At 44.4% G+C, this 18,458-nt stretch overlaps 2 protein-coding genes across 5 annotated transcripts; one reads left to right on the plus strand and one right to left on the minus strand.

The window, feature by feature from the left end:
* Positions 1 to 1,176: 1,176 nt before the first annotated feature.
* Positions 1,177 to 12,785, minus strand: NKIRAS1 (NFKB inhibitor interacting Ras like 1). Of its 4 annotated transcripts, none has more exons than XM_027872215.1 (4): positions 12,696 to 12,785; positions 6,069 to 6,177; positions 3,746 to 3,987; positions 1,177 to 1,772 (listed from the first exon to the last, which is right to left on the minus strand). In XM_027872215.1, exons 2-4 carry the CDS (start codon positions 6,160 to 6,162, stop codon positions 1,530 to 1,532), a joined length of 579 nt encoding a protein of 192 aa, XP_027728016.1. In that variant the 5' UTR covers positions 6,163 to 6,177; positions 12,696 to 12,785; the 3' UTR covers positions 1,177 to 1,529. The 4 variants fall into 4 exon arrangements, with proteins under 4 accessions (XP_027728016.1, XP_027728012.1, XP_027728015.1 ...); XM_027872211.1 differs by lacking the exon at positions 12,696 to 12,785 and adding an exon at positions 12,234 to 12,478; XM_027872214.1 differs by lacking the exon at positions 12,696 to 12,785 and adding an exon at positions 11,827 to 11,849.
* A 257-nt stretch (positions 12,786 to 13,042) lies between these two features.
* Positions 13,043 to 17,406, plus strand: RPL15 (ribosomal protein L15). Its single transcript, XM_027872210.1, has 4 exons — positions 13,043 to 13,147; positions 13,463 to 13,651; positions 14,194 to 14,330; positions 17,047 to 17,406. The coding sequence occupies exons 2-4, from the start codon at positions 13,480 to 13,482 to the stop codon at positions 17,350 to 17,352; spliced, it is 615 nt and encodes a 204-aa protein (XP_027728011.1). The 5' UTR covers positions 13,043 to 13,147; positions 13,463 to 13,479; the 3' UTR covers positions 17,353 to 17,406.
* Positions 17,407 to 18,458: the final 1,052 nt, after the last annotated feature.

Raw genomic sequence — 18,458 nt, forward strand, 5'->3', positions numbered from 1 at the left:
AGCAGAGGTTCCCAAACTTATTTGGCCTGCCGCCCCTTTAAAAAAAAAAATTACTCATTGCCCCCCAGAAATGTACTTTCGTTTAACCCTTTAGTGGTTATGTTTTTGTTTTTTTATTTTGCATCATTTCAAACTACTATTGCCCCCTGGATCATTCCAGCTCCCCCCAGGGAGCCATACTGCCCACTGTGGAAACTTATGCCCTAAAGCAATCTTTTGTTGCCATGATCCCCCACACGCCGTATTTTATGTCCAAAGTACAGCTGGGTGGAAAAGTTGAAAATATTTTTTAAGTCTTAATTTTACTCTTTACTCATACAATCTACCTCACCCACAGTAATTAGGCCTTCTCTCCCATCCACCCAAGTTACTAATTTCTTCAGCTGCTAGTATCGCCCACCACCCATCCTCCTGGGTAACTTAAGAGGCAGCTCACAGAGAACAGAAGGCAAGAAGGTAGCCCCAGGATAAAAGCAACCTTGATTCTCCACTTTAATACCATGGAATGGTATTATTGAATGGTATTATTAATGGTAGCCCTCAAGACCTGGGCTAGAATATCAGAGTCAGATGTTTTCTAATATATTATTACTACTTCTCAATACAAATGGGATGGAATAAATTATTTTCAGAAGATAAAAGAAGAGAGTAAGTAACCCATTCTCTAGTAATGCGGTAGCTTCCTCTAAGGTTAAAGCCACAATGCCAGAACACCCTGGCCCTTGTGGGCCACAAGTCGTGCGTGCCTGTGTGTGTTGCGGCCTAGAGGTGCCTTATCCCAGCTCTGCCTCACGCCCAAGCAGCCAAAATATTGCCAATGGTAAGACCAAGAGCTGACCGCAGTTGGGATTGTAGAGATGACCTCAAGCTGGAGGTGAAGGTGACAAAACGGACTCTGAGAAGGTCAAAAAGCTACTTGAGCAGGTCGTCCACTCCCAAACCTAGCGTTGCTTCCATTACCCCACACTAGCTTAAGATTCAAAAAAAACGTGAAAGGTTAAGTTTTTTGAACGAGAGCATTAAGGCACTTTATATAATGATCACTTCAAGTCCTTGAGTTAATCATGTTACTGCAGTATTATAAAATGTTCTCGATGAGAAGCGGGGGGAATCCCAGTCACCTTAAGGCACCTTTGTTTAGGTGAAAGGGGAAAATCAAAAGCCTACATGGCTGCATTTAGGTCACCCACATTTTATTTTCATAGTTTTTAACACAAGTGCGTTATCATTTTTAAAAAACACTGCTCTGAAATGAATACACAAATAGTATTTACAGCACATATGATGATTTCGCATTAGAAGAGTAGGCGATCTCCCTTCCTCATTCTCTCCCCTCCCCTCCAACCCAACTTTGTAAATTATAACTTAAAGATATAAAGTGCTTTTAGAGACCTGGTTGGGCCAGTTTCCTAAGGGAAAAAAGGTGGATGCTCTAGGCAACAGCTTATGATTGTAAATCCATTCACTTTTCACAAAAGTCTAGAATGAGGCCGGATGTTTTCCCAGACGCCATTTTACTGTGAGACTGGCTAATTCTCAGCCGTGATATTGCCTTTGTTCTTCCTTCCGGGCAAGGGGAAAGCGGACTTGCTCTGGGGCTGGGTGAGCTTGCTGGCTAAGACGATGAATGGTTCAATGAGAGTTTTCCGATCAGTCACGGTCACCTCCCACAGCCTCACTTTCTCACTCCTTGCCCACTGCTGGGCCATGTCAGCATCCACTTGCCTCTGCTCAGACAAATCAGATTTGTTTCCCAAGATCACAATTACTATCTGAAAGAAAAATGAAGTTAAAGATGCTTAAAATTTGCACCACGACATCCCCCAGTGCAAAACCGAGGAGTGTTTTTGTCAAGCGCCCAGGGACGCAGAAACACGAAGCATGAGGGCCCCCAACAAGGATCTCCTTGCTCCTGCCTTCCAGAGGTCAAACAGCTACTCTGGGCAAGGCCGCCACCTCCTCCTGAACCCTAAGAAGAAAGGTAAGGTTTGAGGGGGGAATCACCTGCAGTTGTGCCCAATGTCTGACAAGAGCATGCCTCCAGGCAAAGGGAACTTCTCACAGCCTCCAAATCATGCTGCTTTCCACACATAACCCATTAGTGTCTGGAGGTAACTTAGTTACAGGTACTAATAAAAGATGAGAAGAACAAAGAGTAATTTAAATCCATGGTCACAGCCAACTATTGATTATCCCTGGTAAGGGAATGGAGTTGTCACACAGAGAATCAAAATATTCACATCTGACTGAAATACGACAAATTTTAGTATGGATATGCCTAATGTATGGGGAATTAATAATGAATTCAAAACAAAAGTATTCTTTAAAGGCTCCAGCTCAATAGGCCATGAAGACATCCTGTGTCTTTGCTTTGCCCCACTCGCAAGGATGCACTTCTCCTTCCTTTCCTGGCACACAGGTAGTAACACTGAGAAAAGTCAATAGAGGTAACCATAGGAGAAGAGTTTTAAGTGGAGAAGGTGGTAAGGTCACTTAAAAAAAGAAAAAGGTGAGAGCGCAATTTGTCATTGTTATTTGCACCTTAAAACCGAGTTCACTGTACTTCTCAAAACACTCATTTTAGGCTACAACTTCAAACTTTTCTAAGCAATATTTTATTACAGGGGTTTACTACAGCAAAAATGGTGAACACTTGCTATACCTTAAATTCCTCAATGCTGGCAGCAGTGAAGAAAATGAAGACAAGCATGGAATGTAATCGATATGATTTTTTAAAGAATTTCAAACTGTTTAGAAGTCAGGAAGCAAACCAAAAATGGCTGAAAAGTCTTGGTTATTTTCAATAGTTCAATAGTATACTTCAGAAAAAGCAAGAATTGCCAAAGAATCTACCTAATTCCCAAAAAGATGGGGCAAGAAAAATGGAATTCTGTCTTCTAAAGTGTGTAAATTTCATTCCACTTTTAATCTCCTACCTCTTCCCTACATTGCTACTTCCTCAGAATGTACTTTTTCTGAGGAATGGAGGAAGATCATTCCAACTGTCTTCTCTCTTGTGACCTGGAGGCCACGTGTAGCCCTCTAGGTCCTCAAGTGCGGCCCTTTAACTGAATCCAAACTTCACAGAACAGTTACCCTTAATAAAAGGATTTGTTCTGAAAAACTTGAACTCAGTCAAAAGGCAGCACCCAGGGACCTAGAGGACTACATGTGGGCTCCAGGACACAGGTTCCCCATCCCTGCTCCAAAGCCTGCCATACATAGCTCTAAAGCAACAATATGTTAGGCTTCAAGTAAGCCAACGTCTGTGTCCTGGTATAGCTGGACATATATGTATCTCTACACACACACACACACACACACACAATACATTTGCTGAGTGTGTTACAGTAAGGATCCTTTCACATAGGCATTGGCCTAGATGGCCTCCGAGATGAGTATATTTATTCTAATGAAAACAGTAAAGAAGTCCCTAGCTTAGTGTGGATAAAAACAGTTGCTCCAGCCCTTGTGACATCTTAAAAGGAGTTGTTCTACATGGAACACCAGAAAAAATAAAGTTTTGGTCTCTCAACTAAATAAAGAACGAAGGCAGAAAATCCAGCTAGCTGGTGAGTGAGACCACGCGGCCTGTGCCAGCTTTTATAATCTAATAAGAAAAACAGATTTTTATTTTCATGACAAGATTATAAATAATAGAATCTTTTAGAGTCCAGTTTTGTTTTACAAATCCCACCTACGATGTGGATTGAAAACACTCAGCCTTTCTAACAAAGCTGCTTACCTCTTTCTTATCCCTGAATTTATCTATTTCTTTCTTAATGCTCTCCACCTTCCGAAGGGATACAAGGTCATTCACCGCATAGACCAGCACAAACCCCTCAGCAAAAGAGAAGTAGTGCTTGGGCAGCTCCTCGCCTTCTTGCAGACCCTGCGTGTCATAGAGGCGCAGCTGCTCCCTCACCCCTCGATCGGTTTCCACTGATGCCACATACACGTCTTCCACCGTTTCACTGTCTTCTTTACCTGTTGTTTGATGGAAAACAGGCACTGCAAATCACTGCATTTTTCTTTTGCTGTGACATGTGATCGTTTGTAAAATATCCTACTCTCACTGTGGGGTGGAGGGGATGCAAAACTATGAGTGCAAATCCTACCAACTCGGAAAGGCTTCCAGTGTGGACCAGCCAAAGGACAACGGTCTCAAGTTCAGCCAAATTAAACAGCGCTACAAGGTCATGAAGGGTTTGACCACAGTGATTCCCGAAACCTGCCATGGTGATATGGAAGATTACAGTCTGTGCCAGGGGAGAGAGGCTGCATCCACACTGATGAACTCATGAATCTTTCTGATGCTGAAGAGCACACAAGCGTTCTTTTTAAATGCTCCCCCTCCAGTGTTGAGAGAAGCAATAAAAACCCTGGCAGTTCCTATCAGGATCACTACCACACACAAAAAATTAGTGTCATGATTGATGGGAACAATACAAAGAACTAAACTGGAATAAAGCTAAGTATTGAGAGTTAAAAGGAATGAAGTCGTAGCCACAGACAGCAGAAATGGATGGAAAAAAATAACCCCTTCACCAAACCCTTCTCTCCTCTCAGACGGTCACCACCTCCCCTCTGACCTCCCTCCGCCAGCCCTTCTCCACCGCCCTGCAATAAAAATGAATAAAAACCATTCAGTAACTCAGTCCTTCCCTCTGGATGTGCTGCGCCACCTCAGGGATGCTCCCTCTTCTCTCCCAGGCTTCCTCCCACCCATCTGACCCCTTCTTTCATGTCCTCTGCTGGCTTCGCATCCGCATCTTGGGAGCTACATGCGGGCATTTCTCAAGGTCTGTCCCAGGCCCTCTTCACTACACTCTTGCTGGGCAGCCTCAGCAGCACTCAGGGGCTGTCCTGTCACTGCTATGCAGATGTCTCTCTTCCTATCAGACTTAGTATGTCCCAAACTGAACTCATTTCCTCCCTGCTTTCCAAGCTCTTCCTTTTTCCCAACGTCCCTCTTTCTGCTGCTAGTACCACCATCCCTCCGGTCTCCCAGGTCTATAACCTCAATGCCAACCGGGCCTCCTTGCTCTCCTTAACTCCACATGCCCACGCAATGGCCAAATCTCATTTCTGCCTTCACAACATCACTCACAGCCAGCCTAAGTAGGCCCAGTCGAGATCTTCCTCACCACTTACGGGCATGACAGAAAATGCCCTCTCAGTGCTCACTGTACCTCAAGTCTCTCACCACTCCAGTCCACCCTACAATACTGCTGCCAACATAATCTTCCTCCACCAACCCCAGCGGCTTCCTGCTGCCCCTAGAAAACATAAACTCTTCTGGTTCGCTTTTAAAGCCCCACACACATGCTGAGCTGACCCCACCTCCACACATACTCTCTTTCTCTCTCGTCTCTCTCCCTCTCCCTCTCCCGCCAGTCCAGGCAGTCGGCCTTCTCTGTTCCTCACACATGATGTCCACCTCAAAATCCCTCCCTTCTTCTAAGTTCAAGCGTCATCATCTGCATCAAGTCTTCACGGCTCCCTCTCAACTCCTCATGGCTGCCCCCCTGGATTACCTTGTATTCAATGACTTTGTATATATTTGTATTTATTCATTTTGTATTTATGTGTCTCCCCAGGGGAATGCAAATAGCTTGAAAGGATTATTTCATCCTTTATCATTGTATCTTTAGCGCCTGGCACATAATAAATATGTCCTTAAATATGTGCTGGCTTACAAATTTCTTGTTCTGGGATGAATATCCGTTCTCAGGCTTAAATCCTCTTACTAATGAGCCTTCCTCACTGATCTCAACTCCCCCCAAAATTATGGGCTCTAGACCAAGTGTCTGCCCCCCCTCCATACTGACTAGAGTAGCAGTTAGTGCCTAAACAAGGTGTCAGGGAGGCCCTATAGCGACTTCAGTTATGACCCAAGTTGCAGATCCTGAAACTAATCAAGCTTTTTCTCAGTGACTCGAGCCTCTGTGGACACAACTTCTATTATTTTTATCCCAAATAACATGTTTTATGAAGGATTCTCAACTACCTTTACAAGTAATTCCCAGGTTCCACTAAAGAGACTGCTTAAAGGAAAGCCGCCTTACCAATAACGTGATTCCCATAAAGAAGCTGTTCCAAAATCGCCGTTTTCCCCACGGCCATCGATCCACAAACCACGACCTTGTAGCCTTTCCCCATCCTGTCTGACAAATTCTGCACAGAAAAAATGCATTTGTTTTAATTAAAGAACATTACAGAGAAGTGAAGAGAGAATATAAAGTCACCTAAAGTGTTATTTTGTTGAAGCTAAATTTAATAGTTTTACTTCAGAGTATATAGGAATGGTTGCCGCACTTATTCTAAAGAACTGCTAGTACAGTTCTGGATTAAGCTGAAAGCCTGTCTGCTCACCACAAATGCTTGGAAAATGTTTCCAAAGGGAATAAAAATTATAGCTCAAAACTGAAGAGCAGTCTGGCAAAAAAAAAAAAAAAAATAGCTGGTACTAGTCAACCCTCCTCCTGGTTCAGCTGGGCCACATAAGCCTGGGTCTAGAAAACAGCTCAGCGAGTTGAGCTAGAGGGAAGGGGGTGGGGAAGGTAAACGTACCTCCAGCTCTAACTCTCAGCAGCTACCTCAGGAAGGGGAAGGGGGGAGGGGGGCGCAGAAAATATCTTAACACAAGAATGGGGAATGAAGCAATCGCCACATTTCTCTCCGCCGCTGACCACTCACAATTCTCTTACTTGGGGATGAGTGGAAGGCTATGGGGAACAAAGCCACCACCCACTGCCCTTCCTTAGTTCGGCTAAAATCCTACCTTCTGCAAGAAGCATTTCCTGCCACCCTCTGTCGATTACCTCCCACTTACCCCTGGATGTTTTGTTTTTACAGTTGTTTGTTATCATCTCCCCCACGAGACCGTCTTTTGCCTTTCTCTGTATCCTCAGCGCTTAGCACAGTGCCTGACACATACATAGCAGATGCATCACTGACTCCTGGCTAAATCGAACAAGACAACTCCCCTGCTAACTAAAACACTGGAAAAGCCCAGGTGTCCGAATAAATATTCCAAGGAAGAGCAAAGCTAAGTCCATCTATTTTCATCTGTTTCCATCTTTGTGTACAACCTAAAAAACTCAGTTCCCTAAAGGGTCTATCATTTACATAGAAAAGTAGCATAGGTAACATCAACATTGGCTATTAGAAAATTAGGGTCGTTTTTCCCTCTAATTTTCTTGCTGTTTTCCATACAGCGTAGGCTAAACTCAGTGCTAAGGTTATGAGTTGACTTATGTTTGGGTGAGTCAATTAGTTTTTCTCTATTTCCCAATCATCTAAGCTTATCAATGAGGTGGAAGCATATGGTAAGAAAGTGTAGATAAATGAATACAAGTCAACAGACAAAAAAAAATTCCAAACCAAAATGTTACAGATCATTATTTTAATAAAGATTTTTCATCGTACTGCTTGAATTTAAATTTAGAAACTCAGAGGGAAAGGAAGAATGTTGCCACCAAAAAGACAAAATGATAATGTCCTTATTGGGAGATTTTACAATCTAAATTTCATTTCCTATTGTTATTTTATATCTCTCCCTCTAGTTTGTACACCGTCTAACTAAGTTTCATCCCCAGAAGTATCTATAAGTACTAACCTTTCTTCTCAGCCTTCTAAGAATTTTTTTAAAAAATGCCTGATGGCTAAACACTAGGTCTCTTAGAAGTTGGGAAGTAACCAGTCAGAAATACACATAGAACTTGACACTTACTAGCTGTGTGACCCTGGGGAAGTCACTTAACCCCAAGTACCTCACCAAAAAATGCAAAAAACAAACAAACAAACAAACAGAAATATACAAAGGGCTGTTTCTCCATGAAACAAAAACTGGGCCAGATTAACAATTCAACTCTTTTAAAAAGAAAATAATTTGGAGAAAACACTTTTTTCACCTTTCATTTTGTACACAGAGCCAAAGTTTTAAACATTCCCATTTCTAAATAGCTCTAATAAGCTTGCCAATGCTAAAAAAGTAAATTAGAAAAGGCCCAAAGGACATCACTTTGCTAGAACTAAAATCCACTGACAGTAAAAAATAATTCCCTTAATAGAAATTAATGCTAATGAAATAAATCATATCTACTAATCCCACTCTCACCTCCTCTAGCTAAAATGATCCAGATAGAACATGTTCAAAGGGGAAAAGAGGAGGGTGGAGAAAGGGGAAGTGGCTAATGAATCTTACTTTCCACTAAAGATAGATGTTTTTGAAGTTTTTTTTAATTTTAATTTTGTTAATCAATGATTCCATTTTGTGTTATGCTGAATTCACCTTTTTTTATTTTTGATATTGGTAGTCTGGTTTTCCTCTCTTTTTAAAAACAATACTTTTGTTTTCCCCCAGTTACACGTAAAGACAATTTTTAACATTCATTTAAAAAAAATTTTGAATTCTTAAGTTATTTTTAAAGCTAAAATTTTGTCGATGGAATAATTTAAAATGTAGTTATCTCACTATTAGAAGAATTTCCTCCTTGATTCCCTCTGTAAAAGGAAGACTTTAAAAAATATTAAATATGACATAGAGGACGCAAGTTTAACTTTTTTTTGGTGTTAACACCTCATTTGTTTGAAAGACACTTACCCAATCAGGCGGCCTCAATTATCTAGACTCTAGAATAGAGCCTGAATTTGGAAACAGCAAAAAATGCAGAGCAGCTCAAATGGCTATCATTAACCCCACGTACCCTAACCCTAACCCTAACCCTAATCGCTAACCCTAACCCCACGTACTTTCACTTTATAGCAGAGGTGCTCAGGATTTATTGAGTCCTGCTTCTACACAATTTCAATTAGTTTGGTTGTCCGGATTCCCAGACCACAGCAGATTAAAGGCAACAAAGGGGAGTATAACTGACTGCAAGAACTAGGAAAGCTGAGAGGCAGGAAATTCCAGCTTACAAAGTGGGAAAACTACAAGGCCTATAAAAAGCCAATTTCTATCCAAAGGCATTTTGATTATTTAAAATTTTGGTATCTGAAAGGGATTAAGTTGCTCAAAAGGAAAGGTGATATCACAATTGTTAATGACAATACATAAGAGGCAGGTTAGCCTAGAAGCCAAGAGTGGCTTTGAAGTCAGTCAGGCCTAGGTTCTAAGGGCAGCGCCATCACTTAATGTCTCCAAGACTTCAACTGCAGAATGGCCAAGATCGGCAGTGAGAGTTTCACCCCAATTGAGGCCCCTTCTGGCCCCACCCCACTCCAGTTCTTGGCCACTAAAAAAGGGCTGTTAGAAATATTTTTGTACATGTGGGTCCTTTTGTCTTTCCTGGATGGTTTTGGGCTACAGGCCTAGAGAACTGTGGCTACGTCAAAGTATAATAGAGTTTAGTGACTTTGGGGCATAATGACAAATTGCTTCCAAGACCGGCTGTACCCATTCAAAGTTCTAACAGAGCATCAATGCGCCTGTTCTGCTCCATCTCTTCTAACACGTCATTTTCCTTTTTTGCCACCTTTGCCGATACAATGGGTATAGGCCAAGATATAACTTCAGAACTGCTTTCATTTGCACTTCTCAAAACATTTGTGATTTGTAGTATTTTTTCCTACAGCTGGTGATAGCCTTCATTTCATCCTTGGAGAACTGCCTGTGCATATTATTTGACCACTGGGGAGAATGGCTCTAACTCTTCCACATCTCCATCAATTCCTTATAGATCTTAGAAATGAGATCTTTTAGAGAAATTAGCTGCACAGATTTTTTTTTTTCCCCAGTTAACTGTTTCCCTTTTAATTTTATCTATGCTGGTTTTATTTATGCAAACACTTTAAAATTTTATACAATAAAATTAAGATATATGAATATCTGGGAATACTATGCCATAAGAAACGTAAACAAGAAAAGTAAGCAAGAAAAGAGCAAAGAGAGCAAACTCGAGGGAACAATGACACAATAACACTGCAAAGACAACTTGCAAAGATTCAGGAACACCGATTAATACAAAGCTGGTCCATGATTCCATCAAATCCATCATGAAGCGTGCTTACGGATTCAAGATGCAAAATGAGACATCTGTTTTGGGATGCAGACCATGGAATGGTTTGCCTCTCTGTGCATAGATACAGATATAGCAATGGCTCTTTTTTTTTTTCCTCTTTTTAATTAGGAGTGGGAAGGAGAGAAAAATAAATACTTATTAATTGAAAAATTAAATTTTAAAAAGTAGTAAAAGCAAGTTCCTCGTTGGGAGTTCCCAGCAGAGGTGTCAAACTAAGCAGAAGTGGATGAAAATGTCACAGGGAAATGTTTAGCAAAATAAATCAAAATACAACATAATGTTCATTTGTGGTTTTCTTGTCAACATACAGCCTGCAGGAATCCCTTTCTCAGTTTGCTACTGTCTCCTCCTTGCCCCCCACAAAACCCCCTACAATAGCTATATTTAGCATTTATATACTTTAACGTTTGCGAAAAGTGATATTATATTATTAATATATTACTATATTATATTACCTAATTTGATACTAGTAATACCCCTGTGGAAAAGGCAGCATAAGTACTATTATTATCAGCATCCTATACAAAATACAATGAGTCTCACAAGGATCAGAGGGCTGATCCAGAGTGCCCCCAGTAAGGGAGAGTTACGGCCTCATGGAGAAGCAACTTGCTGGGCCATCAGAAGATCTGGGAATTTCTGGCTCTGCCACTTATTTATTTCCTGACTTTGGGGGAGCCACCCCCTTCCTGAGCCTGTTTTCTCAATGTACAGTGAGAGGCTCTCTCTCAGCTTTAAACCCCATCCTCTATGCTAAGCGGCAGGGCCAGGCCTGGAGCCCAGGAAGAGGCCGCAGGTTCCCCACCCCTACACCATCCCACGGAGCCAGGGCTCCATAAAGTAAAGCATCCAGGGGCAGGGTGACTGAGGAATTATGGAGAGAGTGCCAGTCACGCAACAAAGCGTCAAGGACACATTTTAAAAACAAAGGCAGAAACACATCCGGAAAGGAATATGGACAAGCATGGCCCAGCTGGCTCTACAGGTTACATTTAATACAGACTTTAGAAAGAACAAGCTATATGCGAGACCCTGTTTCATATCCAATCCTCTTTTTCTGTTCTTTGCATACAGAAATATTCATATTTGTTAAGATAATAAAAAATTCTTTTAAGTAACGTATTACTACCCAATGACCACAATCTGCCAAGTAAAAACGGTGAGATCTGAAAAAGCCACAGTTGAGGCTGATCTAAGTAACCAGACCCTGCTCCTCTGGATTACCAAACGTAACCGTGTAAAAGACTCCATTTCCTATGGATAATGACTTTAATACTCCAATTACAGGAAGCCACGCTCAGCGGTTAGCATAGTTCTTACAGACTTATACATCATTTTAAAATATTCATCTAACATGAAATCTTTAAAAACTTTTAAATTCTAAAATGCATCAAATGGGCATCTTATTCATAGAATCGCAGACTCCAGAGTTGGACTCAAGCCAGTTCTTTCACCAAAGAGGAACCTGAAGCCAGGAGGGGAGAATCGAATTGCCTAAGTTCATGCACGGTCACCATTTGAATCCACGCCCTTCGACTCCCACCTCATACCAGTAAAGACTGGCTGCGATGGTGGGGGAGAAGCCACACTTCACAGTCCCACGAACAAGGAATTTCCACAGTGGCTCAAGAACCCGTGGCCCCCAAAACCCCATCGAGGCAAACACAAACCACCCTGAGCACGGGATAGGCTTGGGGGGGGGACGCAATCTCCACCGCCGCTCTCCCTACCACGCGCGCTCCCTTTTCACACCCACACCCACCCCGTCCTCGCGTGACCGCGGGCACTGACGGCTCACGGGCAGGACTTCGGGCAAACAAATGAGCCAGCCGCGACCTCGGAACCGCGGGAGACTGCGTCTGCCTCCCAGACATTTGCCGTGCTTTCAACCCCACGGCCCGAGCTGGGGCAGGCTCCCGAAAGCCCGAGCTGTGCGCACGCAGCCCGGACCCAGGCCGGCTCGTCTACAGGGAGGGCCCGAGCCGAGGATCAGCGTCGTCCTAACCACGGGGCCGACTTTTATCCTTCTCACGTGAGCCTCCCAGCCACCTGCGGGGGGAGAGCTCTTTTTGTCCCCATTTCACGGATGGGGAAATTGAGGCAGAGGGGAAGGGACCTGCCCACGGTCGCTGCTGGAGTGTCCGAGGCCGAACTTGGACCTCAGGTCCTGCAGACACCAGGCCTGGCGCTGCTCTAGCCACTGACCTAAAGAACTAGACTCTCCCAAGGTCACGGGGAGTCAAGACGCGGAGGCGGGACTTGAACCCAGGACCGCGAGTTATGCGCTCCTCCGCAGGGGAAGGGGTTGCCCGATCCACGAGAGGGGTAGGTTTCTCAGGCAACAGGGAGGGCCGCGCCCCAGGGGGAGGAGGAGGGAAGAGAGCCCCTCAAGCGGGGAGGGGGGGTTGGACCCAGTACGTGCAACCCCGGGGAGTGGGGTGGGGGAGGAGGGTATAGGTGGAAGGGAAGGTGCGAGACGGTGGCCCGGCAGGGTCACGATTCAGTCAGAGGTCTTCGCAATCTCCCTTCCCGCCCCCGCCCCCCCTCCACCGCGTCCGCCCCAGGTGAGGATGGGAGTGAGACCGCCGCCGGCCCCAATTAGAGAAAGGCGTCCTCTTCCCTCCCCGTCTACAGGCCGAGGGCAGCAAGCTCAGCTCCCCGCGTTACCTTCCGAGAGGGGCCGAGCCAGGGAAGCCGCGCACGCGCCCTCGCGCCCCCTCGTCGGCGCAGGCCGTGCTCGCCTGCCCTTCCCCCGCCCCAGCAGGATCCGCGGGTTAGGCTCCTGACTGGCCCTTTGGAGCGGCGCCGAGCGTCCTCCAACCAGAAAGGGAACTGCAGAGCATGGGCGGGGCGGGACGCCCAGGGGAAGAGCAGCGTCCGCCGCAGGCTCTGCCATCCCCGACTCTGCCATCCCCGACTCCTCCCCTTGGTGTAGGCCGAGCCTCCGTCCCGTCCCCTCCAAGGCCGCCGGGATACTGGCGGGAAGGACTACAATTCCCAGGAGGCTGTGCGCCCGTCCAGTGCTTGAGCCGGGAAGAGGGTCTGTGGAGAGGAAGAGCCCATAAAGGATTGTGGGAAGGCGGCCTCTTTCTTTCCGGTCGGCGGCAGCCATCAGGCAGGTAGGGAGCGCCTGCTTCGTACGGACCATCCGCGCTTAATCTGCCCTTTGCTTTGGCCATCCGGGCCCGGGCCCCATGCGCCTAGGGGCCTCGGCGTGTGTGCCGCGCGATGCGGGCCTCGGCTGGGGCCCGGGGCAGCGGGAGCGGGGAGAGGCGGCCTCGGGCGAGGGGCAGGGGGGAAGCTGGGCCGGAGCAGGGGAGGTGACGCCGCCGGGCCGCCGACTCCCAGCCCTCGGCCAAAGCCGCCGCCGCCGGCCGGGCCTGGCAGACTTGCTCCGGAGGACGCGGTTCTGAGGCGAGCGCGCTCTCTTCCAGGCTAGGCGTAAGCCAGGATGGGGGCCTACAAATACATCCAGGAGCTATGGAGGAAGAAGCAGTCGGACGTCATGCGGTTCCTTCTGCGCGTGCGCTGCTGGCAGTACCGCCAGCTGTCCGCCCTGCACCGAGCCCCGCGGCCCACCAGACCCGACAAAGCCCGCCGGCTGGGGTACAAGGCCAAGCAAGGTAACGGCGTGGGGGGGACCCGGAAGGCTCGCGAAGCCCTCGTTGGGGGCAGTCTCACCTGCCCTTGCCTTGGCACGAATGTCGACAGCGCGCAGGCAGGGAGCATGGTACTTCTTAGCTTGGACCCCATGGAGTCCATGCATAGATTGCAGGCGAGGCTGAGCTTATTTCACTGCAATTATTTTCCTTCGTAATCCTAGTCCGCATGCGTTTGCCGCTAGAGCTCGAGAACTGCTGCTGTGTCATAATGGGGCATTGGGCTAAGAGGCGGCCCGGAGGCTCTGTCACTTGACCGCCTTGGGTGAACTCCCCCAAGCCTGTCTGTCCTCACGTGCAAAACTGTAATACCTACCCAGCCGGAAAGTCTTAGGCACGTGAAGGTGTTCATGCACTCAGAGAGTACATTTTGGTATAATTTGGCCTCTAATCTTTAACATAATTGACTGTTAGGGTTGAAGCATGTAAATCTTTTGGCGGGGGAGGTTTACAGGCAATTGGATTTGATTCTGTTTGTAGACAGAAAAAACTTGTGTTCGTTTTAGGTTATGTCATCTACCGTATTCGTGTTCGACGTGGTGGACGAAAGCGTCCAGTTCCCAAGGGTGCAACCTATGGTAAACCCGTGCATCATGGTGTGAATCAGCTGAAGTTTGCCAGGAGCCTTCAGTCTGTAGCAGAAGTAAGATTTTTTTTTCTTTTTAAATTGGTAGTTCTTTTAGAGATGAGAAACAATATGGTGTGATGGAATGATTCTGTTCAACTGAGGCAGAACACCTAGGCTCAGGTCTGTCTGAACCCTAGTATGAGCTGTGTGACCCCAAACTTAACCCTCTGTGAGCCTTAGAGGTTGTGACTTGCTTTTTTACAGGGCATTTTCAACAAGCTGAGAACTAAAATTGCCATTAAAATATTTTTCAAAAGAAATGCTGTGGAATTTGGGTGCTGAAGGATAGTATGTGGGTATCACTGGTTAGGCCAAAGGTGCTTAACCTAGGGCCAATGAATTGGATGAGGGGGAAAATTAAACCTTTATTTTCAGTAACCTCTTAATTTAAATTTAGCATTTCCTTCCATTAGAAATGTAGGCATTAACATTCTTAGAAGGGATCCACAGGCTTCACCAGACTGCTTGAGGGTGTTAAACGTGTCACAAAAAAGGTTGAGAAACCCATAGGTTTTCCAGAGAAAAAGCAAGTACCTAGTGGCTTCTTTCTGTTAATTATCAGTTCGTCCTGTATGTATCTTGTGCATCACTTGTCTCCTTAGACTAAGCTTGAGAGTAAGGACAGGGTTTTTGGTTTTGGTTTTTTGTTTTTTGCATCCCTAGTGCTTAGCACATGGCAAGCACATAGGGGATGCTTAATAGTGCTTATTGACTTGAGAAGAGATGAACTGTTATTCATGTTAAACTTTAACATCTATCTGACTAATTGGCATAAATGTTAGTATGAAAAGCTTATTAATGCATGATAAGGGCCGGTGGAACTTGAAGAGTTCAGTAAGTTAGCACCTAAGTTATTTATAAGCTCAGGAGTGGGAATCATTAAATATGACTCTTAATTTGAGACTTGAACAGAACTTTGCAAAAACAAAACTAACCTGACTGCAGAAATCTCTTAGAAATTATTTTGATGATACTTTGAAAAGCTTTAATGGCCAAAGAATTAATTCTGACCTTGCCATTAGATTACTCCATTAGGTTGTAAATTCCTGGAAGGCAGAAGCAGAAACTGTGTTTCTGGAGGCATTTAGTAAATATTTATCAATTATAGTTTGATTGCTGAGTTAAAAACATTATGCTCAAAAAAATTATTTTGCTTTAGATTGGGAAAGTTGGCTGTAATAACAGCAGGCATTTGTTCTAGGTCTCTATTATTTTTGTTATATTTATGGGATAAGTCCTTTATGCATCTTGTCGATTTTTTTGTACCAGACTTTGTGCTTGTGCTAAGCCCTGGAGATAACACAACAAATCAGTACTGCTCTCAAGGGACTTACTTTGAAAACCAGTTTAGAGGGAATCTGGGCCAGGAAAGGGATCTTTAAATTGTGGGAGAAGCTGGAAAAGTCAAATAACACACCCTTTGCCCTAGTAGCGTTGATTTAATTATTCCCACCTTAACCGGGGAGGGGGGAAGGCTGATGGCTAGAAAATAAGATTTAGGTGACCAGGGTCACTCACCTAATGATAGAAACCAAGTCATCAATAAAATAAGCTCAGCACTAGGCCAGGGTTAAGCTTTGGGTAAGTTTCATTGATACACTCAAAACAATCTCAGGCATTTTGTGACTTGAAGCCAGGTTTTCTAACTTGGGAACCTACAGACGGGATGGAGGAGATGGAGCTCTGCATCTGAGTCAGGAAGATCAGAATTCAAATCTGGACTCAGACATTTCCTTTCTGTGTGACCCACGGCAAGTCGTTTAATTTTCCCTTGCCTCAGTTTCCTTATCTGTAAAATGGGAATCATGATAGCACCTACTTCCCAGGGTTGCTGTGAGAATCAAATGAGATGTGGCATATCTAGTAAGCACATTGGATGATAAGCTTATTCTCCCTTGGTACTTTGCTTAATTTTTACTATTTTGTCATAAATTGGGAAGTCAAAGAGCACTTGAGTTATAGTTCAGTGACTCAGGAGTTGAAAGCAATGAGCATTTAAATGCTTTATGTTAGGTACTCTGCTGGAAGTCATGGTACAAAGGTAAAAGAAATATATCCCTTCTCTAGGACAGCCTCCTCCCCTAATGATGAATGGGACTGAGGTGTGCACTGAATCTAATCAGAGTAGATGGAAGTTCGATTCAGAGGGCATTCAGTAGCTGAAAGGCTTCCTGTACAAGTTGGGGTGTAAGCATAGTCTCGGAGAAGACAAGGAAAGCAGCGGGGACAGATGGCTGTTTGAGTAGCCTCGGGAGGTGGATTAGACTCCTCCCGGAAGCTATTTCCAACTCTTACTTATGATCCTGTGACACCTTGTTTCTGATGGGGGGCGGTGATTTTGATATGCTGGTTTACATCCTTTTCCCATAAGACTGCAGAGAAGCAACACGTCTGAAATTAGTCTTGCAGAATGTGGTGGTGCTTTTACAGCAGGGCCTCCCCGAGCACCATTCCAGCTATTTCAGTAAATATTGGTTAAGCAGTTATTGCTGCTAAGCACTGTGATGGAAGAACAAGCAGCGCTTTTCTCTAGGACCTTCTATTTTACTGGTTATGCATACTTAGTATGCAAATGGTCCTTGAATAGTATGTTCTACTCTGTGTTTGTTGGTGGTTATTTTTTACAGGCATTAGAATGCACAGTTTTAGCACTGTGGCTTGTATTTGTAAATATCTCCAGTAAAAATACAAGAATTGGGTTTTTAACATCCACATTTTTCTTCCATTCTAGGAACGTGCTGGCCGCCACTGTGGAGCCCTAAGAGTCTTGAACTCCTACTGGGTGGGTGAAGATTCAACCTACAAATTCTTTGAGGTTATTCTTATTGACCCATTCCATAAAGCTATCAGACGAAACCCCGACACTCAATGGATCACCAAACCAGTGCACAAACACAGAGAGATGCGAGGGCTTACCTCAGCTGGCCGGAAGAGCAGGGGTCTTGGAAAGGGTCACAAATTCCACCATACTATTGGAGGGTCTCGCCGTGCTGCTTGGAGACGGCGAAATACTCTCCAACTACATAGATACCGCTAATTGGTGCACATTAATTTGTAAACTTCAGTGTTTAATAAACAACATTTATGATGATGTTTTGTTGTCTGCAGTATGTCCAAAATGTAGGTATTGTAAAGGGGTTGCCAGGTAATAAAAGTGCAGTAATTGTGGAAAACTTAAAACCTTGGGGCCAAATCTTTGAAGAATACTAATCACTCTTTATGCAGATTTAACAGATGAGTGTGTGCAACCTAAACTTGAGATACTTATGGCAACATATTGCCATGCTAATTTAATTTATGACTCTAAATTGAAATTGAGTCTGTAACAAGGGATCCCACCAAAGGGTAAAGGAAAGGATCAGAAATGTAATGTTGGAGGGAATAATAAAATGGTGTACTCCCATTCTGGTTTTATTATTTGAATGGATTTTTTTTTCTGAATAGAAGGTCATCTCAGAATTGGCATTGGAAGTTAAGTTTTTGTGATTATAGAAAAGAGCATAGTGAGAGCTGGCCTTGAGTAAAAGACCCAGGTTCAAGTCGTCAGAGAAGCATAGAGCAGATGATGCATTTCGATGGTGAGAGCTCCTCACTGGGAGAGACCTACATGGAAATGACAGGGTCCAAGAGATTAATTCCAGGATACTTAGGGTCAAGTAATTAAGGCGATGTTTAGGTAGCTTAAGGTGATGTTTAGGTAGTAACTGATTTTTAAATAGCTGCATTCAAGGTTGTTCTGTGTGAAGTCATTTGCTGAGTGGTAGGTGGCCAGATGTTCCACAGGGGTGTTGTAAATCCTGCCCTAGAATATGACTACTGTGGGCTTCCATAGAATAGCTTCTTAGGTAAACCCAAGTTTTCAAAACCTTTGATAATCAGTGTTTTCGTTATATATACCTTGGGGGAAGGGGAACCTGCAAAAAAAATGAGAGGATTTAATTCATATATGCTTGTGGAATTCATCCATTGTTTAGAAATGATAGGTACTGAATATAAAATGGGGTATGTACTCCAATCAAGTTTGTTTGGAAGAGATCCCTGGATGAAAATGTATTGTCTGCCTATAGATTAGTTGGCCTAGATGATTGGAAGGAAGGGCTCATAATGCAAAAATATTTCTAAAATTAAGCTTTTATTTTAATT

Source organism: Vombatus ursinus, unplaced genomic scaffold, assembly GCF_900497805.2.
Source record: "Vombatus ursinus unplaced genomic scaffold, bare-nosed wombat genome assembly UNPS02014799.1, whole genome shotgun sequence".
In the NCBI taxonomy this organism is placed as follows: Eukaryota; Metazoa; Chordata; class Mammalia; order Diprotodontia; family Vombatidae; genus Vombatus; species Vombatus ursinus.